Genomic DNA, 25,173 nt, shown 5'->3' with positions numbered 1-25,173 from the left:
CAGACACACAAACAAACCAACAGATTAACATACATACATACATACATTTTTTGTACCTACATACATACAAGAGCCCCTAAGGCTCAGGTTCAATACTGTAATGACTATGCTACGAAGCTACAATGCTACGATGCTATGATGCTACAATGCTATCAGCAGTCACTGTCTATATGTCACTTCTTCTTCTTGGACAGAACTGACACTTCGGAGAGTAAGGCAATTGTGTATGTGACCCTCCCGCACTCAAACTCTTATCCGGAGGTCCCGGATGTTGCCAGTCTCCAACTGCACACTCTAACCAATTGAGCCACATACATACATACATACATCCATACATACATACATACATACATACATACATACATACAGACAGACAGACAGACAGACAGACAGTTAGAGAAGCATGTATGAAAATTGCTAAATTGAGCCAGTTTCTTTGTGACCAACTTGTGTCTCTAAATGATCCAGTTTGGGATGTTACTCTTGAGATATTGTCATGTATCACGAATCAACCCTCTGGCAAGGGTAATCTTTCCTAGTCATCTCTTGCCAGCTGCCACTCTGCATGATCGGCCAATCAAATCCACATTTGAAAACGTAATTAAGTGCTACGACATTGGAGAGTATAAGTGGCTACAGGCTACCTAACCTAGCTGTTCGAAATGGTGGATTCGGATTGTCATCTATTGCAGATACAATATGACAGAATATATGACAGACAGACAGACAGACAGACAGAAATTGTAGGCTGGGAATTCATCAGCAGGATGTCGGTGGAGGACATACTTGGCATGCCCCCTGTTAGGTCAGTGCAATCCATCCGCAGTGGAGTCAAAGCAATGTTTCAAAGCTGTTGTGCGATTCCTCTGAAGAGAATCAGTGTAAATGCTTATGTGTTTCTCATTCCCCGGATGGTACTCTCCCCTCTGGCAAGAGGAGGCAAGAAGAAAGGTGGTAACATTAAAGAAACTTACAGGAGATTCTTTGCTTACCAGTGGGAGGAGTTACTATGTAACATTGATTTTCCATCAAGTCATCAGGAACGTCAACCCTCAAAGGAACCAACTAGTAAGGGGGTTGAAAAAGCAGCACTACGGTTGGTCAAATGTGGAGAAATAGCTAGAGCTGCAAAGGTGTTGATGAGTTCTGGTCTTGCACCAGCATCAGAAGAAACAGCAAAAAAGCTAGCAGGCAATTTAAACATCCTGCATGAAGTGTTAGCACTGAGATTGATCATGAGGTGGGCTCGAACACAACTACAGAGGCCATTAATCTTGATGCAGTCAATTTGTTTAACGTGGTCAAACGACTTCCTAGAGGTTCTAGTGCTGGGCCTTCTGGATGGAGGTATGAGGACATCCAGGCTCTTTCAAACAGCCTCATTACTTCTGATCATTTGCATGCTGTGTGTGCAGCTATAGCATCAGGATCTCTGCCAATATCGATCCGGTCACTTCTCTCATCATCTAGATTAATTGCTTTACCAAAGGCAAACGGGGATGTTCGGCCAATAGCAATTGGGGAAACATGGAGAAGAGTCACTGCTAGAGCTATTTGTTTTCAAAAGCGGAAGGAATTTGCAGACTATTTCACACCCTTACAACATGGTGTTTCAGTTGAAGGAGGTGCAGAGCTATTGGTGCAGCAGGTGCAGCTTCTTATGGAAAAACATGAAGACTGGATTCTACTTAAAACTGATGTGAAGAATGCATTTAATTCAGTAAGCCGGTCTCATTTGCTGAACCAAGTGCTTACTACGTTTCCTGATATTCACAATCACACTGCACTAGTGTACTCTGACATCAATCCACTAATCTATCTTCAGATATCTCATCCGGTTATTCTCAGCTCTCACGAAGGTGTGCACCAGGAAGACCCACTTGGTTCTGCTTTGTTCTCAATTGCAATGCAACCCATTTTGGAAGATCTACAGTCTCACCACAAAGAAGTAACAATTCTGGCTTACCTGGATGACGTTTATCTCCTTGGCAGCCCTGATCGAGTATTTCATGTCATTGAAAGGCTGAGATCTGCCTTCAGCGACATTAATCTCATGATTGAGGAGAAGAAGTGTGAGATATATTGTTCCTCATCACCGTTGCTTAACGTGCACCATCCCTGAGTCAACTTCCATACCAGCCACAAGTCAAGGATGTAGAATTCTGGGCACACCTATAGGAAGCTCATCGTACATCATCGAATCTTGCTCTGATGTTGCACAATCAGGATCTAATTTGTGTGGTAAGCTGTTGCAGCTGCAAGACCCCCAGTGTGGCATGCTCTTGCTGAGACACTGTCATGTTACTCGGATGAACTTCCTATCACGAATTGTTCCACCTAGACTTTTGGAGTCTGCTGCGGCCATCCATGACACACTGACAAGATCAACGTTCACCAATCTCTTGGGTAGAGGCAATCTAACAGACAGGCAGTGGCTTCAAGCAACTTTACCAATACGACATGGAGGATTTGGTCTCACAGCTTTAACATCTACAGCACAATTTGCATTTCTGTCTAGTTGGGTCTCAACCCTGCATACAATAGCAAAACGAATTCCTGATGCTCAGAGATTGCTTGATGAAGTTCAGAATTCACATCATTCAAATAGTTCCATCAGCAGAGATTTGTGCAATGTTTTGTCTCAAAACAAAACTCTCGTAGAAGTTATCAACGACAGGAAGCAACTACAACACAAGCTGACTGAGGATTACATGAAATCTCTGTCAAATGGTTTTATTCAGAATTCATCTTCGACTAGAGACCAATCTCGAATGAAGTCCTTGCAAGGCAAAGGTGCAGGAGCGTGGCTCCTGACAGTACCATCATCATCATGGCATGCCTTATCTCCGTGCGATTTCCGCTTGGCATCCTTGATGAGACTGGGCTGCCAAATGCCTTTGGCTTCTGGTCAGTGTGACTGTGGGAAAGAATTAGACTCAGATGGATACCACCTAATAACATGTAAGACTGGGGGCGGCCCAGTAATCAGCCATAACAACATGGTTTCAGCATGGTCAGACTGTTTGAGTCAACTGCAATTACATCACGTAAAAGAACCCAGAGGAAGGTATGTCAATTCTGAAGACAGATCAGACATAGTCGTATTCAATTCGGCATCGGGGATGGATCTTGAATTGGATATTGCTCTAGCGCATCCCTGGAGCAATGAAATAGAAGGTTTATCAGCTACAACTCAGACAGCAGCGGCAACCAGAAGAGAAAATCTGAAGATCAAAAAGTACGACCAGGAGCTCTTGCCTGGAGGTTTTCTACCAACATTTGTGCCTATAGTCTTCGAACATTTTGGCTGTTGGGGAGAGAAAGCTGAAGACTATTTGAAGAAACTGTCACAGCTATCAAGAGACGAAGACGGAAAGCCAAATGCATCAACCTTCAAGTCATACTGGAGATCTGTGTTTTCTGTGTGTCTGCAATGATCAAATGCTAGAGTGATTGACAGAAAAATAAAGAAGATTGTTTCAAGAGACAGCAACATAAACATAAATAGTTGAAGGTAGAACCAAGCCCTATCGGCTTGGGTAATATTTAGTTGCTTTGCTTAGATGGTGTATAATAGTTCAATGTTTGAAAATATATGTATTGACAGACAGACAGACAGACAGGCAGACAAACAGACAAGACAGACAGACAGATTGACAGGTAAACAAACAGACCTCTGAAGCAGGTTTGCTTCTGGTGCTTATTGTAGATTTTACAAACCATGCAGACTGATCTGGTTGGGCATGACACACAAATACCGTATTACCCCGCATTTTGCTGCATGCCGGTATATGCCGAAGTTGACCAGCCGAAGTTGACCAGTGTGCTGGCATGCAGCAAAATGCGGGGTCAAACGACTGCTTCTCCAGGTGTGCATGGGTCATTCACAAAGAGACTAACTAGAAGATAAGAGAACAAAACTGCAACACTAAAACGTAAATTTTAGTCTTCAAGTTCTTCCTACATGTCCTCTGCTTCTTTATCTAACGGTACAATTAACTTACAACACTAAATAGTAATGTTCAGCTACCAACTTCTTCCATATCCTCTGCTTCTTCATCCTGTACTTCATTTTCTTCTGTGTCTGTAGGACCACTAGCTTATACTGGCCTATACCCCACCCTATACCGGAATGCCGGTTTAGTTACCAGAACTGCCTCACGTAAGTTTTGGTAAAACTCGCATATACCGGCATGCAGAAAAATGCGGGGTAATACGGTAATATTATCTATAACCACTGGCTGATTCATTAGTTTGCTTACGTCATTTGTAGATTAGAAAATGCGACAAGTGCCAGTGTATGGAGACAATTAAAACTGTAGCACCAACATACCATCCAATCAAAGTTAAAAGGACCTTGGGAATTCATTGGAGTTGATCTCATGGGAAAGTTTCCAATGACAGCAACTGGATATCAGTACATACTAACAGCAACAGACTATTTCACGAAATGGGTGGAAGCATTTCCACTACAAGATAAATCTGCGCGCAGTTGCTGTATCGAACAGGTTATGTCAGATATTTTACAGGTAAGTGCAGTAAAGCATTATAATTAAAATACATTAACATTTTCAGGTACTGTTTCATAATAAGTTATGACCTGTCCAACAACCATAATCAATTGCTATATTTATTGTTATGCATACATTGCATGCATTTGGATGCATGGTGTTAATAGTGTTAGCTTATTTATTTATGTTAGTAATTATGAACAATTTGTGTTTGTTGACCGTACATGTGTGTTACTTTTTCTCAAAGGCATGGTGTTCCGAAGAAAATATTGACAGACCAAGGCAGAGAATTTGTAAACGAGGTTGGCAAATAACAAATTTAGTCTTATTGCAAGTCGTGTGTGTGTGTGTGTGTGTGTGTGAGTCGCTCAGTCACTGTCTAAATGGTGTGGAATATCATTGCAGGTAAATGAATATTTATCACAAATTTTTGGCATTACGCACAAAATAACTGTAGCTCATAATTATGCCAGTAGCTGGTAAGTTAAAACACTAAATATGTAGACTTAATTATAATTGACACGCTAACTGAGATCATTAGCTAATTGCATGAAGTTGCATTGGTGTCAAAAAGAAATGTAAGAAATGATACTGCAAGTAGTGTTTACATTTATGGTAATAGTTCAGACCATTTTAAATTTTAAATTTAACTACTTAATTAATTTATACTAACTCTAGATTAATTAATTAATATTGTACACTCTACAGTAACCGTAAATAGTCGTGCTATGTTCATTAGTCATTTGGTGAACAACAACAACATCAACAACAAGAACAACAACTACAACAGCCACAGCAACAACAACAACAGATGCAACAACAACAGATGCAACAACAACAGACACAACAACAACAGACACAACAATAACTACAACAGCAACAACAACAACAACAACAAACACAACTACAACAACAGACACAACAACAACAACTACAACAACAACAACAGACACAACAGCAACTACTACTACAACAACAGGCACAACAACAACAACAACAACAACAACAATGTCAGACACAACAACAACAACAGCAGCAACAACGACAGGAGAAGAAGAGAGAACAGTAACCACAGCCAAAGCTGCAGTGCAATTTGAATATTCTAAAAAGATATGGTGAATGGCTTGATGATACCATCATCAATGCAGCACAGCAGTTGCTGAAGCAACAGTTTTCAGGGAAAAAAGGCTTTTAAAACACGCTGTTATCGCAACGACTGCAATTCGAAGTTGCCACTCACAATTCTATTCAGATACACCATGTCCACAATCACTGGCTAACAGCATCAAGTGATGAGGAGGGAAATGTTCATATATATGATAGTTTAGTTCGATATAAACTGTCAGGGCAACTGAAGCAACAGATTGCTTCAATATATCAAACCGATCAGACAGAACTGAAAGCCTCCATTGAAGCAGTCCAACACCAAAAAGGACCAAGCGACTGTGGCCTTTTTGCAGTAGCTTTTGCGTTTGACATTGCAGCTGGAGTTGACCCACAAAATATAAACTACATCCAAGCAGAGATGAGGGAGCACCTATTGTTTTGTTTATATAAAGAAAAAATAACTCCTTTCCAAGGTATTTTGGCAAGACAGCATCTGTCAGAAAGTGTAAACCCTCCGTAGTTCGATTTCATGTATATTGTATATGCAGGCAAACTGAGTGTTTTGGACAGCAAATGGTACAATGTGATAATTGCCAAGAATGGTATCACTTTTAAGTGTGTTGCTTACAACAAACATGGTAAGATATTTCACTGCCCAAATTGTAGAGAATAGCTCACATGAAAAGTTCTGCTGCTTACCTAGTTATGGAAATAGTGAGTCTTGTTATGAAAATTGTTGAAACTTAGTAAACAGAAAACTTGATATAGTAGGTTTACAAATTCCTGGATATTCCAGTTCCTGGATATTGAAGTTATTAATATACTAAATGCATCATTTTGCAAGGTGACTAAAAATATTAGTATTTGTGCTAGTCAGTAAGCATATTAGTCGCTCTATTCTGATAACTGGCATAAAAGTGCTGTACCCATAGATATCCAGTAGTTTGATGGCCGAACGGACGGTAGACTGACAGCAACGACGAAGTTTGTTGAGTGACCTGAGAATAAGATTCAATGTATTTATTGTTTGTGTGGATGGTGGATGACCGTTTTGTGTGTACCTGTGGTGGATAGTTGGCCTGCACGAGCTGCTGTCTTGTACATTGGGCATCGGTAGTTGCTTGGTGAAGGCGTGTAGTGCTGACGTGGCTCCATGTGCATGCACGGTAGAGGCTAAGATGACATGTGTGAGTGTGTGAACAAATGCATGCATGCACACGCACATGCACACACACACACACACACACACACACACATGGACACACACACACACACACACACACACACACACACATGGACACACACTGGGACACACACACACACACACACACACACACACACACACACATACACACACACACACACCACACACACACAAACACATGGACAGACACACAAACACATGGACAGACACAAACACACACACACACACACACACAACAAATTCCATTAATTTTGTTACAACATTACAACATACCGAGTTCATCTCTTCGGACAGTGACTCACTAACAACCATTTTCTCATCATCCCATCGTCCACAATCAAAGAACAAACCATGAACAATCACACCATCTTCTCTCTGTACAATTTTCTCGTCCATTTCCAAGCTCTGTCCTTTCTTCTGCCCTTGTGATTCATTATAGAAGTCTTGCTGGTCGCGGTAGTCGCTGAGTACCTCAAAATGGAAACTCAAATCATCGATTGGAAGGTTGTACTTCCGGGCATGATTTTGAAGAGAACCGGTCAGGAATCCTGCAGTAAAATGGCATGGAAACAACACGACTTGAATGAAGCAGAGAAAGGGAGGTAACCTTGAGGAAAGAAAAATCCTGATATCCAGAATGATTTCGGCTGGCCGTGTTTGATCCAATGCTGCAAGTCAATTGTGAGACAAAAAATCTTAGTTGTGTCGGTAATGAACGTACAGATTTGAAGAAAGAATATGCACTGAAGCCGTGGATGTACAGATTGGTGTGTGTGTGTGTGTGTGTGTGTGTGTGTGTGTGTGTGTGTGTGTGTGTGTGTGTGTGTCCATGTGTGTGTGTGTGTGTGTGTGTGTGTGTGTGTGTGTGTGTGTATGTGTGCATGCGTGTGTGCATGCGCGTGTGTGTGTGTGTGTGTGTGTGTGTGTACGTGTGCGTGTATGCTCATCCTCCCTTCACACCATCTACAAGTCAAATCCTTGGCATGTGGTTCAGAGAGCCGACTGACTAAGCAAGTTTTATTTCCAGCATCACTTACATCAATAAAATGTATTCTGAGCACCAAGTCTTTGATCCACGATGCCAATGGCTTCAACGATGGATAAGCAGCACTCGCCCACAGCTGAGGAACCTGACAGACACACAACAATTCAAACACACAACGAATGACAACGAGCAGCTCGTTCACCTGGTTATTGAGGAAACTTGTGTAAACCTTTTCTAACTCCTCAGACATAACAACAAGACCTTTGATTGCCTTCTGGATATTCCTCATTGATTCCTACACACACAAATCGATAGCAAAAGTTGCTTTATACGTAACATCATGAAACACATAAACAGTTACATTTCAAAGTCCGTCTGATATTTCAATGCAATTTGTTTATCTATTTGTATTGCCTACTGAAAGTGTGGACGTTGAGACGATGGTCAGTTTGACTTACTTTAATGACAGCGAGCAGTTTGTTGAATCGATCGACTTCTTGACGTAACACAGTCGTGAGAGAATTCACACGACCCTTCGCATCAGGCTGCAATGAGAGTATGTATGGTTAATAATGGAATGAACGATGTGTGACACAACAATGAACCTTGAACATGCTCTCATCTGCTTCATCGATGTTTAGTGATTCTGGCAGCTTGTCGAGAACACTCTGCCCCAATTCGTAAACAATATCATCACTCGTCATTCCACCTCCGCTGCTGGCGAGTCTCGGCTGAACGTCGAGGATAGTCAATGTGAGAGCATTTGTCTCTTGCATTTGGAATGTGATGTTTGCATTGTTGTGCATGCCAAAGATCTCCGGGTCATCGTTCAGTGGCAGTTGGTCAATGTATTCTCGGTACGTTTTCAGGCTGCTGCTGTTGGGGCAAAAGTAAACTCCAGACTCTGAAAACTGGTAATCGTCTTTGAGGGTTTCGGGTGAGAAGAACCGGCTGAGAATCGTTCGTAGGCATCTCTGATCCCATGAGTCTGTCACTCGTCCACCGTATGTGATCTCACCGGTGATAAACACCAACGTGTCCCACGGTATTTCACCGTCTGCCAGAAACATTTCCAAGTTGTTAAGTGCGCACTCGCGGTCCGAGTCGTTGAATTCGTATTTTATGTTCCATCCTAAAGGACCGAATTTCTTGCGTTCTTGAATGATGGCGTGAAAAAAGCAGATACCAAAGATCAGTTGGCGCCATGTGTTACCCATGATGTGATCCTCAAAGTACGGTTGTGTCATTTCATTAAAAGCTCTACGAATGTTGGCTCGAAGACCCTTTGGTGGCTCGTTGGTAACCTTGACAGAGTTTTGAAGAACGCTGACAGGAAATGCTTTTGCTGGCATTGAACTGAGGAAGAGACGGAAGTCTGTGTGAATGTCCTGATCGGGTGCACTGAAGCCTTTGACTATGTTCTCCATTGCAATCATCCAGGATGCAGCCAGATGGCAGTTCTGGAGGAATACCCAGTCTCCGCTCTTGGTTGCTGTTGCTATCATCTTCTCCGCAACTGGCCCTTGTCCTTGACCAAGAGAGATGGCATGAAAGCGTTCGCCATAACCCTTTTCTTTGGCAAACCGAAGAAACGCACTCATTGGGTCAGAACCAGTTGAGAGGACGAACACGAGTGGTGTGGTTGGTGACATGTCTTCAAATAGAACTTGTAAGTCAACAGACGGGCTCTCAACAAACTGTCGACCGAGATTACTTGAAACAAAGTCAACAGCTGCAAATATGACCTTTTCCTCGCGGAATAACTTGATCATAATCATCTTTTGAAACATTGTCAGTCGCTTGTCCCAATGGCCACTGACCTGTTGGTCATCATCTTGTTGATTGTTTTCACTTGGTGGTGCTGGTACTGGTGGCTCTGGTCCATAGTCATTATATTGATCAGCTGGAGGGTTGACACGTACCTCCAACTCTCCCAATAGGCAGAATACTGGGGTCTTCAAGATATCAGCACAAAGGCCTTTAAAGGCAGGGACATTATCCTCTAGAGTACAGCAAGTCTTCCATGCTGACTGAGTAAGCCACGAAACGTCTGGTTTGGGTGGCTGTTCCTTGTCTACGGCTGCAGCACCTCTCAGAAAGAAATTCCATTCCGTATCTGTAATACTGCCTTCCTGTCTCATGATGTCTCCACACAACATGAATGAGAAGACGAGCTTGTGCCTCTCAAAAAGGCCTCTGGATACATTTGTGTAGGAATTGGAAGTTGTCATGTCAAGAAGAATTTGAAGCCGTTTTTCTAAGTCGTGTGACTTCTCACTTGTTTCAATACATTGATTGAATAATTGTTTAAAATATTTGAGTGAGTACTGGTACATTGGATCAACTTCTGCCAAGTTGGCAACCACAAAGTACATGACAGACCCACGAGTGGCCACTGGGAGATATTTTTCTCTTGCTGCTGAGATTCTTGCTTCAGTTTCTTCTGCTTCTTTCAGTCTAACGCTGATTTCCGCTGATTTTGTCTTTGAATTATTAAGAGTTTCAATAAGAACTTCATCATCCAGGATGTTGCCTTGTGAGTTGTAAAGCAGTTTGAGGATCTTGTCTTCTGCTTTCTTCAACTCCATTTTATCAGCATTAATTCTCACAATCAATTGCGTTCTCTGCTCCTCAAGATCTGGCCTTTCAAGCCTAACAACATCACTAAGCAGCTGATCTTCCAACCCTGATCTTGTGACAGTGAAATTGATGATCGTCACTTTAATGCAAACTTCAGGCAAGTAATGAGGATTTGCCATCTTCGTTGTCATATAGAATCGAAAGTTCTTGTCATAATCAATGTCACTGTCACCAAGATGGATGAGCAGACGTCCACCTTGCATGAATGTTTGCCTCAGTAGAATCGGCTCAAGCGATGGGTCAAGTGTTTCTTCGACATCTTCCAATAAAACAGGCATTCCAATGCGAATGGCATTTTCAAGAGTTCGTAAGTAATTTGGATCTGTCAGTTTGATAATCTTCAAGCCATTCTTCATCTCCATCGAGCGTATCCATCGATTTGCTTGCTCCTGAGGGTCGATCATGAGTGGCCAGCGTTTCCCTCTCTTCACCAAGACTGCATTTTCTATAGAGAGAGCATCTCGTGGTAAACCATCAGCATTCCATTGTCGAATTTCATACGGATCAGCAAGCGTATTGACTAGTACAAAGTCTTCTGAAACTGGAATCTCCAGCTCTTGGCATTGTTCCACCCAGTGGGACACCAATTCACTTCGATAACGGCTGGTGAATGGTCCGTAATAAGCAACACAAGCAGCAGCTACAAACACGTTACCAACTACATTGTTAATATCGTTGTTCATTTCAGTCACTGAAATCTGCCATCGTTCCTGTTCAGATGAAAGAGCAGTCGTTAGTTTAGATGCTCGAGTGAGTCGTGACCTTGTTTGTTCAATGTCTCGAGTCAATGTCTCTTTCTCATTCACGGTTTGGTCAAATGAATCTTTCAACTCAGCAATCTTCGCTTCAACATCAGCCAGTGCCTTCTGTTTCTCAGCAAGCTGAGCCTTGACAGCATCCAAGTCTACCTGCGCTACCTTCAGTCTCTCTCGTTTTGGTGCAACTTGTTTGAAGACACGAGCATATGTATCCATTGCTCGAACCCACATGCACATTGATCTACAAGCCCTCGAAGTCTTCTCCACTATTTCAACAGTAAACTTAGGATTGTCAATGTACTTTTTCAGCTTCTTCAGTGTTGATTCCGGGATGTTGTTTTTGTCGTATTCCATCAGTTTCTTGAGGAATGCCGTGTCTCCAAGCAGTTGCTTAGAATTTGCCCAGTCAGGACGAACATTAAAAAGAATGCAGATTGACTCCATGACTGTCAACACGAGTTCTGGTGGTTTCGTAAACACACGAACTTCTGAGATGTCGTTTTTGTCTAGTGCATCCAGTGCCTTCATTGCCTCCTCCAGTGCAGGTAAAGCCTCGTCTAAATCTCTCTGAGCATCAGCAGCAATTGCTTCTGTCTCTGTTGTCTTCTCTTGAGCAACAGCTTCATCCTTCAATACAACTTCTCTCACTTTGTCTGCTTTCTTTTGATCAGTTGCTAATCTTTCCATCAGTTTCTCAACATCTGCTGATTTTTGCACTAATTTTGGTTGAAGATCTGTCAGTTCGACTTCCATGGTTGCTACCAAATCATTCGTTTCATAGAGTTTCTTCAAGCCGTTTGAAATTCGATCTCGTGCGTTCTCTAACTGACGTCTCTTGTCTCCCAACATGTCTAAATATAAGTTGATCAACTCGAGGTAACTTGTTGGTGTTGTATAGTAGCGTCGTCTTAGTTCTGCATAGAAACGATCCGCCATAGAACTGACACTGGTGTGTATCTCCACACACATTTCAGCAACTCGACCCTTCAGATCATCAGCTACCAATTCTACCGGCTCAAAGAAAGACTGAGCAACAGACAGCAAAGCCTCACGAGGCCACTCAGTAAACCAATCAATTGTACAGCAGTTAACAAGTGAAGGAAACATTCTGCAACGAGCACGGAAAGTATCACCGACCGGACTCATGCACAGCACAATGTGCAGCTGATCTCGTACACGGCTAATAAAATAGTTGAATATACCATCCCTGTCCTGCTCTGCAATCCCTGCATCCTTAGCTGCTGGACGAATTGCTGTCAAGATCTGCTCGTATTCATCGGGTTCAAATAGATTAGGAACTTCACCCGAGTTCAACATATTGTTGATGTCTTCGAGGAATTCCTCCACTACAATTTGAGTGTCAGTGAAGAGAAAGACTGTGTCTAACTGCTCAACACCAGCCATGGTGTATAGTTTTTTCAAGTCCTCATGGAAGGCAGAATAATCGTAGCCTCGCATCAGTTCTATTTGGAAACATTTGTAGCCACACATGTGTGATGCTAAACGTGTGAGACTTTGCTTTCCAGTTCCACCAACGCCAACAAGGAGAGCATTACCACGAGGCTGACGAATCATGCGAGCAATCCTACCACAGAAATAATGAAATACTACACACACACACACACACACACACACACACACACACACACACACACACACACACACACACACACACACTTGTTTAACCATCTGAGTGTGTATACCTTGTGACGTGTTGAACAGCATCGAGAAAGAACACAAGCTTCATCTCTTTAGCTGAGCCAAGATTGAAGTCATCCAAATACTGAAAAATCAACAACAAGTCAAACCCAACCATCTTCTTCCACCACTGTGAAGCTGCTGGTCATATACAATCAATCAAAGGCCCTAAATCTCATTCTGTCTGTCTGTCTACTTCAATGTCCTGTTTGTTGTTGTTGTTGTTGTGTGTGTGTGTGTGCACGCGCACGTGTCTCTTTAGTATTCCTGCTCCGTTTGATCTCCTGAAGTGTTCAGTTAGAGTAAAATGTCTTCGAAAGCAGCTCACCTCTCCAAGAATCGTTTGTAGCTTCTTGTAGTCTACAAGCTCTTCATACACTCGATCATATTTCGGAGCTCCCATCTTCATAAAGTCACCAAACACAATTGGATGTGTCTCAAATGTGTCTGGTTGCACCTCCTGTAGAGCAAGAAGACAAATGACAACAAACAAAGAGAGAATCAGCCATTTGTGCAAACCTGGCCAAAATATTTGGATGCCATTTCTGCAAGAATGCCATAGAAATACATTTTGTCCGTCTTGTCAATGAGACGATCGTGGAACGTGCGCTGGGCTTCATGACAGAAGAGTCGAAAGATGTGTGACTGCTCCCGAATAACACCAGAATCAGCTTGCAGAACGCCTAAATGAGAAACGCTAACGTAACTTCTAACTGTCCCACAATGAACGACGAATGTGTCACTGTGTGTGTGTGTGTGTGTGTGTGTGTGTGTGTGTGTGTGTGTGTGTGTGTCACTGTGTGAACCTCTCAAATATAACTACACATCAACGATCAATGAATACACACAATGAAAACAAAACTAACCTTGAATGCACTTGGACAAGTCTCGGAGATTGAACACATAATGAGACTTTGCTGGCGTCGGTAGCAAGTCTGTGCTCATCCGGCCATAGATCTCAACACTGTAAGACAGTGACATAATCAAACTTGTAAGAAAGTAATTCTAAAGAAACAAATAGACAGACAGACAGACAGAACGAGAGAGACAGAAAGACAGACAGACAGAGACAGACAGACAGACAGACAGACACACATACACACTCACAGACAGACAGACAAACAGACAGACACACACAGACATACAGACACACAAACAGACAGACAGACAGACACACACACACACACACACACACACACACACACACACACACACACACACACACACACACACAGCCAGACATACAAATACCAAACAAAAGCTAGGCAACAGTGCTTACCTAGCAGAGACTATGCCTTCTGCACACTGCTTGACTGGTAGTGGGAAATCGTTAAGAAATCCCTTCATGATGGCTTCAAATATCATTCGCAGACTGTGCTCAGCCGGTGATGGTAAACTAAACATCGAGAAATGTCGGAAAAGCCGAGGAGTGACCTGATTTCTACCACCACCCGGAGGAGCACAAGCTGCACAAATCACAACGTCTTGTATCTCCTTCCAAAACAACTTCTCACGATCATAAAAGCCACGGAAGTCTTGAAATTGACGAAGTAGTTCAATAGGTGGTTGAGAGCCGTATGTGTCTAACTTGGGCATGTTGAGGTCATCGATGAAGAGGACGACCTTTTTGTCTTTTGGAGCACCAAGGATGTTCTTTCTTCTTTTCTCGAGGTTTGATTCGATGATGGCTTGAGTTCGTTTGCTGTTTGTTTGGGCAGAGAAGTTCACAGCAATAGGAATGAAGTCTTGATCAATCATTTTGTTCAGTTGGGCTTTGGCGATGACAGACTAATTGTGAAACATGAATTAATAGAGAGTGACATGCACATTTTGGAAGATGTGTCCCTCATAGTCTAGTAATGTATTGTGAGATGCATCCCTCCAATACAATAGTCTAGTGTATTGTGAGATGCATCCTTCCAATACAATAATCGTGTTTCAGCACAGTTCTCAGAACAGAAATGAGAAATCAGCAGTCGCCGAACACACATGGTCAAATCAAACATGTAATATGGATTGGGATGGTACACGTATTCTAACGCATGCATCTACTACATTACAACTTAGGATGAAAGAGGCATTACACATTCAACTTAACCAACAACATCTACTTATCAATAGGGACAAGGGAATGGAACTATCAAAATGTTGGGCAAGCCTCATGAAGACTACAACAACATATCACTACTGTCTGTTCACCATAAGCGTGAACTTTGAAAACCATCAATATCTCTGCTGTTTAGTGAACTTTCGCGATGATCTCGGTATCGTTAGAAACCGCTAGGTCTGGCATTTCTGTTTATCAAATTATCTAAGCCCTTTCTACAAACAAAACGGAAGGATAGTACTTGTGCATATCAAACACAAACGGGTGGAGCAATGGCTATTATCCAATTATCTTGTAAGACCAACGGATCAGCAACTGGAACCATTTAAGATAATTGGTATAACATGGTCCAACTGGGGCAGCTCTTAGTGCTCTAATGTGCACACCTGGCGTGACCTCTACTTCATTACTCACTTCCGAGTTCACGCTTATGGCGAACAGACAATAGTCCAACTTTCATCATAATTGTACATCTTAGTGTAGATAGTTCTGGTCAACTATTGGTTACTTGTATTTATGACATCACAACTACTCCATTGTATTTACTAGTATTTGAATATTTGCCCTGAAGATGGCTGTAGTACAACAGCCAAAATGTCGGCAGCACCTTGCTGTTTAAATATATGTTGGAATCAAAGAACTGTGCTGAAATTTGATCATGCCAACGGAGAACCTCTCACTGAAACAATAATCTAGTGTATTGTGAGATGCATCCCTCCAATACAATAGTCTAATGCATTGAAAGCAACCCAGCATACATAAAATGCTGCTCAATAATTCAATACCCACATCTCACCTTTCCTACTCCTGTAGTTCCTGTGAACAAGACCGACTTATTGATCTTCACCAATCGTTCCAACAGAAATCCAAAGCGAACGGTGTCAATAGTTGGCACAAGCAAATCAAAATAGGGAACGTCAGGATCGTAAACAAATGACGGAATAATCTTCTCCCAACTCTCCAGCTTCCGAGTTTCAAAGTCAACATAGTAACTGTACATGTCACCACTTCCTGGGATCTTGATGTCTTGATTATCACTGAATGTTTCACGAATGAATGAGTCAAATGGATCAAAGCATGACTCAATAAGGTTACCACCCAATCCCCACACATAACCAAATAGAAACGTAGTGGCAATGAGAGGATGGAGCTTAGCTACGTCTTCTTTCAAGTTTGGTCCTCCCGAGCCAGTCAACAGAGCCTCAATCAGATCACATACTGTTACGATCCTGGCAAGATCAACCTGCAACAAAAATGATGATTATGTGTACACACAGACAATAAACATTACAGTACAGTAATGGGAAACAAGCAATCAGGAAGAAGGAAAAAAGGTGATGTTAGATAAATAGTGAGGTCTGCAGTTGTACTGTTTGTACCTGGGGTATAGTCTGATTGGTTTTCTTGCGGATGAAAGTCAGACCGGCATCGACATATGTGTCAAACAGTTGCAAAAGATATTCCTAAAATCAACCAAGAACATCACTTACAGCCAACACATGCACACACACACACACACACACACACACACATAGTGACCCCCCCACACACACATAGTGACACACACACGCGCGCGCGTGCACACACACACACACACACAAGCACACACATCACACTACCTTTGTTTCATTCCTAAACGTCGCATTCGTTTGCAGCCACGTCTGCACATACGGTTTCCATCCCAAGTCGTGCGGATCAACATACACCATGCCACACCGACTGACAGTAGCCGGCGATGCAACAAGCAAGTCCTGCACCTCAAACAGCATGTGAATCGTGCTATTCAACTTGATTCTCTCGCTGTTCGCCAGACAAAGCATTTTGTTGTCGTCTAGCACCGTGTTCATGTTCTCAATCCATAAAGCATCAACAGGGCCATCACATACGATCCACTTGTGATCGTCTGTCGTGTCTTTCACTGTCTGTCTGACTGTCATGGCCATTAGTCCGTCGTTCCACTCGAGAGTCAGTTTGTTTACTTCGCCGTATAGTTCGCCCATTGAGACGGCCTTGGGGTTGAGGACGTACGTGTGGACAGGCTGATAGAACTCGTACTTGATACCCTGACTGTGGAGATCGGTTAGCGCAGCCTGTAGGACCTGATCAGAAACACCAAGAAATCAATTATACAGCTAAACACATAATCTATAGTTAATATAATTATTAATTATTTATAATTTATTTTATCAATATATTATTATTTACTATAATTATTATGTTATATATAAAAAGTACAAAATTTAAAAATATATATTTTGAAATAAATAAATTAATTAATTTATTGCTATCAATTTCACAACAAATAATACACACAACAAAACACAACAAATCAACAATAATTTAATGACACAAAATTAATTAATACATTAATTAATATATTGCAATTTCACAACAAATGATACACACAACCAAACATAACTAATGACATAAAATTAATAAATTTATTTATTTATTGCAATCAATTTCACAACAAATAATACACACAACAAAACACAACAAATCAACAATAATTAATAAATTATATTAATAATTAATTATTTATTGCAATCAATTTCACAACAAATGATACACACTCTTAGCAGTGTGCAGAGTGTCTGTTCAATTGTTGAGCAAGTGATACTCACTTGATAGCTCGTAGTCTTTCCACCTCCTGTTGGACCAACCAACATGAGGCCATGCCTCACTTGCATCGTCTCATACAATTGAATGATTTTCTTAACAAGAGTCGGAATCGGCTACAAAAATCACAATTAAAATCACGACGTAAACTCCAACAGTTCAGTGTCGTTCTACTTGAAGATCCTTCTTGATAATTGCATCTTCAATAGCTTGCTGTAGCTTTCCATAGTCATGGGACGGGATCTCAACACCAGGGAAGAGATCGGAGAGTATGGCCTGAAAGAGGAGTGCGTCATCGGCTAAGAATTTGGGAAGATTGCTGTCTCGTAATGCTCGAATCAACACGATGTCTTCATGCACGGTGGGGTTCTCTCTCTTGAGAGAGCCGGCCATAACAAGCACCTAGAGTGACATAATAGAAAGTTAAGAAACATACACATGTACATGGCATCGTTTCAATGGCAGGGCTGCCACACTTTTTCTAGAAAAAAATACGTAAACTGCCTGTGCCTACAATGACCACGCCCACGCCCACTCTTGACAAAACCCACGCCTACTTTTCGTATCTTGCAAACCTACTTGATCACAGTTAACTTAACTCAATAGAAACTACATGACGATGATGTGATATCATGTGTCGTCTAAAGATAAGGAATAACGTCAGTTTATCAAAGTTTGTTCAGTCACCGTGGTGACATTAACACATTTCTGATAATATTTTAGAAGATACTGGACAATGCTTATGCATACAACATGCAGGGTCCTATACTATAGTACCATACTCACTTGATTATTACCTCAGGGCTCAAGTTAGCCCCCACCTACTTTGTCCAAGGTTTTAAAATTTTCACACCTTTTAGTCCTGTAATTAGTGCTAATTGGTGCTTTCCACAGTGAATGTTTGTTAGATTTGCACCTGTAGAAATGCTGACTTTCTTCAACTTGTGCATGCCTGTCGACCATATGTTGAGGGTTCTAATCACTCAGATACGTATAGAAGATTAGGTTTCTATACTCAGGTAGTGGTGGTGGTTTAAAGCTCTACTAGTGTAGCAACATGCTGTTTAGGTTACTAAATCAATCGTTTCCACCAATTAACAACTTCAGGTGTCAACTTTAGAGCAAGACCCCATCTCATACTTGACCTTGACTCTGGCCAATCATTGGGGTGGTGTGGGGTAATAATCAAGTACGATATCCACCCATAAATCAACTCAACAGAATGCTGCCAGCCACAAAGTTTAGCACATTTCCTATCTCCAAGTCCAGCAAAATATTGCACTAGAGAATCTGCATACGACATCCTATGTATTTCGTAGTGGCTGAGAAGTGCTACATTTTAATACGTACACTACATGTAAAAATATGTGGGAGTGGCAGCCCTGCAATGGAGTTTCTAACTTACAGATTTGACGGCTCGCATTCCAAAGTCATAGTGATCTTGCTGCGAGAGCTGCTCGCTGCACAGCTTGTACATCTGCACCATTTTCTGTGCCAGATTCTTCGACGACTCGAATCCCTCCGAGTAGAGAATGACCTCGGCGATGAGCCCATAGTCGGGAACCATCATCGCAAACGGCCTGAAAAGCGCCTTCAAATTATCAGGTAACTCCGTACGACCAGCGTATCCCGGATTCATCGTGATGAACGCAGCACACGATGAAATCAACTTGATTTCGCGTCCCTCGAACATAAACTTAGCCGCTCTCGCCGCTTTCGCGTTTCGAATCGTGAGCAACTGCTGAGCGATAACCGACAGCACCTCGATATCGATCCGGTTGAACTCGTCGAAGCAACACCAAGCGCCCGACTGTGCCAACCCTGAAAAGAACCGTCCCATCATCTTGAAATCGAGACCCTCAGAGCAGTTGAACACAACACATTGTTTTGCTAGAGCCTTTGCTAAGTCTTTGACCGTCTCCGTTTTTCCTGTTCCTGCTGGTCCGGCTGGTGCTCCTCCCAAGTCTAGCTGTAGAGCACCCATTAGGCATAGGTAGCATCGATCTGTTAAGGGTGTGATGACGAGACGAGGGCATGCGCCGAGATACTCGTACCCATAGATGTACCGTGAGTTTGACATGAGGACAATGCAGTTATCAATGTCCTGGTCCCAGTAGTAGCGAAGGTTCTTTTGCCATTCAAAATCGTTGATGCTGATGACTTCGTTCTGTACCATGTTAGTGACAATGTCTCTCGCGTGTACGTCTAGCGTGATAAGAGCTGTGATGATGCTACGTGTTAGCTTGGGTAGCTCGCCGCGCACGAGACCAGCCAGTTTGTTGAGATTCTGAAAGCAGCGTTCCTCCGCACCTTTCACTTCGCCGAGGACATCGTCCTCCAAGGTGAAACACTCGGTGAGATCGCGACACCACATAATCTGAGCGACGGTTAGAATCACTTGACTTGCGTGGCATGTCACCCACTCGTGACGCGGACGACTCTCGAAGTCGCCAATCGATGCCTTTGTTAGTTTCCTAAGCGACGTCATCATGCTCTCCTCGACGTGTCCAAGCCATGTCTCCACATTGCCTCTCGCCTTGACCATCTTCTGTAGAGGTACTCGCTCTCCTTCTGGTGACAACAATCCAAGAATATCGTTGGTGTATGTTTGGCCGCCATCTTGTGAAGGAGTTGTACCAAAGTCGAGCTTCTGGATTGCGTCAAAGCATTTGCGAAGGTGTGGCTGCACTGCCAGTGGATTTCTAGTCTGCGAAAGGATTTCCAGTAGCTCGTCGTTGGAGAGAAAGTAAAATCGTGAGAAAAGAAGACGTTTGGACTCGAGGTAATCTTCAAGGCATTTTTGTATCTTGTCGAGCAGCTGGTTGTTTGTTCTAAACTGCTCCAGTAGTCCAGGGTGTGTGGTGGCTCGTAGAGCATTGGGGTATTTGTTGACGCGACGCATGATCTCTTTCCACGACTTATCAACTTGTGAGAACATTTTCGCTTCTTCTGGTAGTTGCCGTTGGATGTCGGGTGCACTAAAAATGCTCTCTAAATACAACCAGTTACGTTGGCATGTGAGCCAGTCGTCGAGCGTGTCTGAAAATATCGACAACTGCTTTGCCCATTCGTCTACTTTCGGTTTGATCGGACCGACGTGTCGTGATCCGGCAATCGTTGAGATGTTCACATGACTGTCATCAAGTAAGACTTGGATCTCATCCGTCCCACCCAATATAAACACGTCTTTTGAATCACGATGAGGTAGCACTACGTACTCCACGTTTTTCCACGCTTCTTCCACTTTCTTTAGCAAAGCTTCAAGCGATGCTTCACTCGATGCCTGACCAGAAACCTCCTGTAGTTGCTCTCCATGCTCGAATACTCCTAATTCAGTCAGTTTGGTGAGAGTCAGTGGATCATCGGTGATCAGTTTCTTGCCAACGATCGTCTCAATTTGGTCCCAATGACGAGGCTTCAAAGCAGGATTCCTCATGTCTGCAATGACTGGAGCTTTGTCTCGCATCGACTCGACTTTAGCTTTTAGGATAGGAACGACACCATTTGGTGGTAGCCCCTTGTCCAACTGGTAAACCATCTTCACATATTTTGTGACCGCGTTTCCTAATGCATCAGAATTTAGTTCATCAAATGGCACATTATGCCATTCCTCGTTTAGTACATCCCATTCACTCAGTGACTTCCAAAGAGTTTGTTTCATCTTCACTTCAGCGTGAGTCTCTTCTAACGCATCAAATCGTGTTACTTCTACCTTGAAATTTTTCTGGTATGATTTATATGTGAACGCTTTCTCTTGCAATGCATCGAGCCTTCCTAAAAGTTCTTCTACATATTTAGTCACTTTCTCATGTTCACTTTGAGGATCAAGAATCCATGCATGTTGGCCTTCTTCCTTCACTGCCTTTACCTCCTTGTTGAGCATTGCGATGTCTTTATCAAGATGAGAGCAGAACTTGTCAACACTTGCATCCCATTCTCCAACAGCTTTATCTACAGAGTTGCGTACACTGCTGACTGATGGCACTAGAGTGCGATATGTGGCAGAGTCTTCAGGTGGTACAGGCACACTATACTCTTCCACCAAATCATACAAGTCTTTAACAACATTCACCTCAACATCAATACTTTCAATTTTGTCCTGAACTTGATTGAGAAACGTAAGAAAGCCGACATACTCAAGTGTAGCAGATGGCCTTGATTCCAAACGAGCAGAAGCATCTTGAGCAAATGCAATAAGTTTGTCCATGCGACTCTTGACCAAAATGGGAAGAAATTCATGAATAGCATCGAGGCAACGCTGTGGTGATGGAACAACAGCTTCTTTCAGTTTATTTGTATCAATAAGCAGCAAACCAACTGATTTCTCCTTTCTAATACTCGTCGCAAGCGTCTTCTGTTGACTGTAACGAGCCAGAGATCGCTGAAAAAACTCCACCTCTACAACACAACAGAATAAACATCAGCTGGTTAGAATCACACATGTTAACTAATTTTATTGCAATCACATCACAACCACCAAGTACAAATACTTGTAAGCCATTATTAGTTATAAAAAACTGCAGCATGTGCCTGCTGCACTAATAAACATGTTTTGAAACGAGACATCTAAACTAAGATGATCACTAGCTAAACATAATAAAATATTTAGGTTACTTAACCTCTATTTATTATGTAATGCAACTGTGCTGATTAAAACAAAGTGCAGCACCTTGATCATCTGTACACAATGCTTTCAGATCTGTGGCCTCATTCTCAATGTAAAATTTCTGGAAAGGAATGTACGTGTCTGCATATCGTTGTGCAGTCTTGAAAGCCTTCAAAATTGAGTTCTAATAAACAAGAGTCGTTAGAGCACAATGAGATGATGCAAATGGCATGAATTAAACCTTGACATCTCCTATAAGTCCTTGATAATGCATATCTTGATCAAACACACTCTCAAGACTAGGACCATCACCACATGTCTTTCTCCTCAACTTTGTTGTTTATGATGGGACTGTCACACACCACAGAATTTTGTGTGTGTGTGTGTGTGCATGTTGTGAGTGTGTGCTTGTGTGTGTGTGTGTGTGTGTGTGTGTGTTGTGTGTGTGTGTGTGTGTGTGTGTGTGTGTGTGTGTGTGTGTGTGTGTGTACATGTGTGTGTGTGTGTGCATGTGTGTGTGTGTGCTGTGTGCGTGTGTGTGTGTGTGTGTGTGGTAGTGTGCTGTGTGTGTGTGTGCATGCGTGTGTGTGTGTGTGTGTGTGTGTGTGTGTGTGTGTGTACATGTGTGCATACCTTGTAAAAGCATTAAAAGCATCATCCTTCACCAAGTTGTCTACACTTTTCACAGTCCCTTCCACTGACCGTATCACGTTCTCCATAGCACAAACAAACTTCATCCACATTTGGACAGAACAGCAACTGATTCGTCTTCAAAAGCAACTGCGTAACAAACAAAGGAGGAGGAACGTCCGGCGTCTCTCCATGGATGCTCAGACGCGACTCATGGGCACTTAAACGCGACTCCCGACCTTCTACCTTCACATCTTTAGTAGGACTCACACTCCTGCTGTTTGTCACTAGCGGGTCATCAAGCTTGTCCAGATCACTTTGGCTGACTACTGGAGTTATGGAGACTGGAACCTCAAGTTGATTTTCAAACATATGAAGAAGGCTGGGCGACTGTGTTTCTTGTCAGTTGGTGTCTCATACTCACTATGATGTAGTCAGCGAGACGGATAAAGCTAAAGAACAAAAGCAGAGGGAGTGACTTTGGGATTGCTTCAAATGTGTGGAGACTGACAAATAGACATGTAGACTCTGACAGACAGACAGAGACAGACATGTAGACATGTAGACAGACAGACAAACATGCAGACAGACAGACAGACAGACAGACAGACAGACAGACAGACAGACAAACAGACAGGCACACACACTGACTGATAAACAAACTGACCAACATCCAAGCAGACAAACAAATAAACAAACAAACAAACAGACAGACAGACAGACAAACAAACAAATAAACAGACAGACAGACATACAACCAACCAACAAACCAACAAACAACCAAACAAACCAACAAATAAACAAACAAACAAACAAAAACAGACAGACATGCAGACACACCAATGACAAACAAACTAACAAACAACCAACCAAACAAACAAACAACCAAATAAACAAACAAACAGACAGACAGGCAGACATGCGGACACACCAACCAACTGACAAACAAACAAACAAATAGGTAAATGAATTATTGATAAACAAACATAAATACAAACACACTGACAAATAAACATACAAACAACAACAAATAGACAGACAAACAGGCACCACAAACAAACAACAACTGACAACAACGACTGTCAACGTGGCACCTTGTAAGTCGCTTGCAATACGATCTCTTGTTCGCCTGTTGTGTGTAGTTCATGTCGCTTTCTTGCTGCATCTGAATGAGTTGAGCTTGCTCCATTTCATACATCATGCCATCAACATCTCCACCATCAGCTACAGTCATCATGTGCTCATCAACATCTACCTCACTCATGCCATTCAGAGACACGTTGTCAGTGTAGTAATCATCGGGTGTGAACCCAGCCGCTAGGAGGACTTTTCGACAAGCTGTGTGGACCATTTCAGAAACATCAGAACGAAGCTCGCCCAACGCACCTTCAACCTAGAAAATTGTGGCTTGTATTGGATGTAAACAAAACTTTGTTTGTCTATCTGTCTGTCTGTCCATATGTCTGTCTGTCCATGTCTGTCTGTCTGTCTGTCTGTCTGTCCATATGTGTCTGTCTGCATGTCTTCCTGTCTCTCTGTCTGTCTGTCCATATGTCTGTCTGTCTGTCTGTCTGTCTGTCAATACATATATATATATATACTGTCTGTCTGTCTGTTTGTCTGTCCTCCCGTAAACTGTTTGGCAGTTTGTCCATCTGCCTATCCACTGCCGGTTCAATGTGTATGTTAACATGTTTATGTGTACAGGATCTGTGGTCACGTTCTCACTTTTTGTAGCAGCTGCAATTGCACTTGCTGAAACTCTTCGAGCTGATATGTGTAGTCTGGTGTGATCATGAGAAGAACTTTTTCACTAAACTTGTAGCATTTATCGTGCATTTGAAGAAGTGCAAACCGCAATGGCTACAAATCAGAATACAAATAAATACAAAACTCAATAATCAAACAGACAGACAGACAGACAGACAGACAAGCAGACTAACACATAAACAAACAAGCTACAAAACCAGCACCTTGTCAAGTACAAACAAAGTCTTCTTCAACCGTTTTTGACTCAGGGTAAACTTCCTACCATAAAACAACAGATCAAACTCTTGCTACAATGACAAGAGACACAACTCAACGTACCGACTCTTTACAAACTCCTTCCAAGCAGCAAACGTCTTCCAAATGCGAAAGTTGGCAAACGTCTTGATCTTAATCATTTCCAGATATTTCTTGTATTCTTCCTCCCATCTGTTGAGAGATGTAAACTCTACTTCGCTGTTGTGAACGCGAGTGACTCCGTCTGGACTGACAGTAAAGTGATCTGATTTGTTCAACTGTGCGTGGTTGACAACTCTAGAGA

At 42.3% G+C, this 25,173-nt stretch overlaps 2 protein-coding genes across 2 annotated transcripts; one reads left to right on the top strand and one right to left on the bottom strand.

The window, feature by feature from the left end:
* The first annotated feature begins 767 nt into the window (after positions 1-767).
* On the top strand, positions 768-6,365 carry LOC134197640 (uncharacterized). The gene is made up of 5 exons (XM_062666984.1): positions 768-1,347; positions 1,416-2,072; positions 2,140-2,793; positions 6,167-6,256; positions 6,322-6,365. The coding sequence occupies exons 1-5, from the start codon at positions 768-770 to the stop codon at positions 6,363-6,365; spliced, it is 2,025 nt and encodes a 674-aa protein (XP_062522968.1).
* LOC134197804 (dynein axonemal heavy chain 6-like) lies at positions 5,964-24,088 on the bottom strand. The gene is given in 25 exon segments (XM_062667152.1): positions 5,964-6,616; positions 6,680-6,791; positions 7,096-7,370; positions 7,430-7,490; positions 7,860-7,952; positions 8,010-8,102; positions 8,266-8,352; positions 8,413-12,790; positions 12,909-12,988; positions 13,232-13,363; positions 13,423-13,586; positions 13,770-13,867; positions 14,183-14,691; positions 15,807-16,253; positions 16,390-16,473; positions 16,630-17,109; positions 17,635-17,745; positions 17,804-18,031; positions 19,035-22,027; positions 22,299-22,419; positions 22,477-22,557; positions 22,559-22,586; positions 22,869-22,966; positions 22,968-23,317; positions 23,960-24,088. Coding segments are annotated over 24 exon segments (11,127 nt in total). The 5' UTR covers positions 23,238-23,317; positions 23,960-24,088; the 3' UTR covers positions 5,964-6,512.
* Positions 24,089-25,173: the final 1,085 nt, after the last annotated feature.

This window comes from Corticium candelabrum, chromosome 22 (genome assembly GCF_963422355.1).
Source record: "Corticium candelabrum chromosome 22, ooCorCand1.1, whole genome shotgun sequence".
Lineage (NCBI taxonomy): Eukaryota > Metazoa > Porifera > Homoscleromorpha > Homosclerophorida > Plakinidae > Corticium > Corticium candelabrum.
Note: the sequence above shows the minus strand (reverse complement) of the source record. Positions and strands in the feature narration are given on the sequence as shown.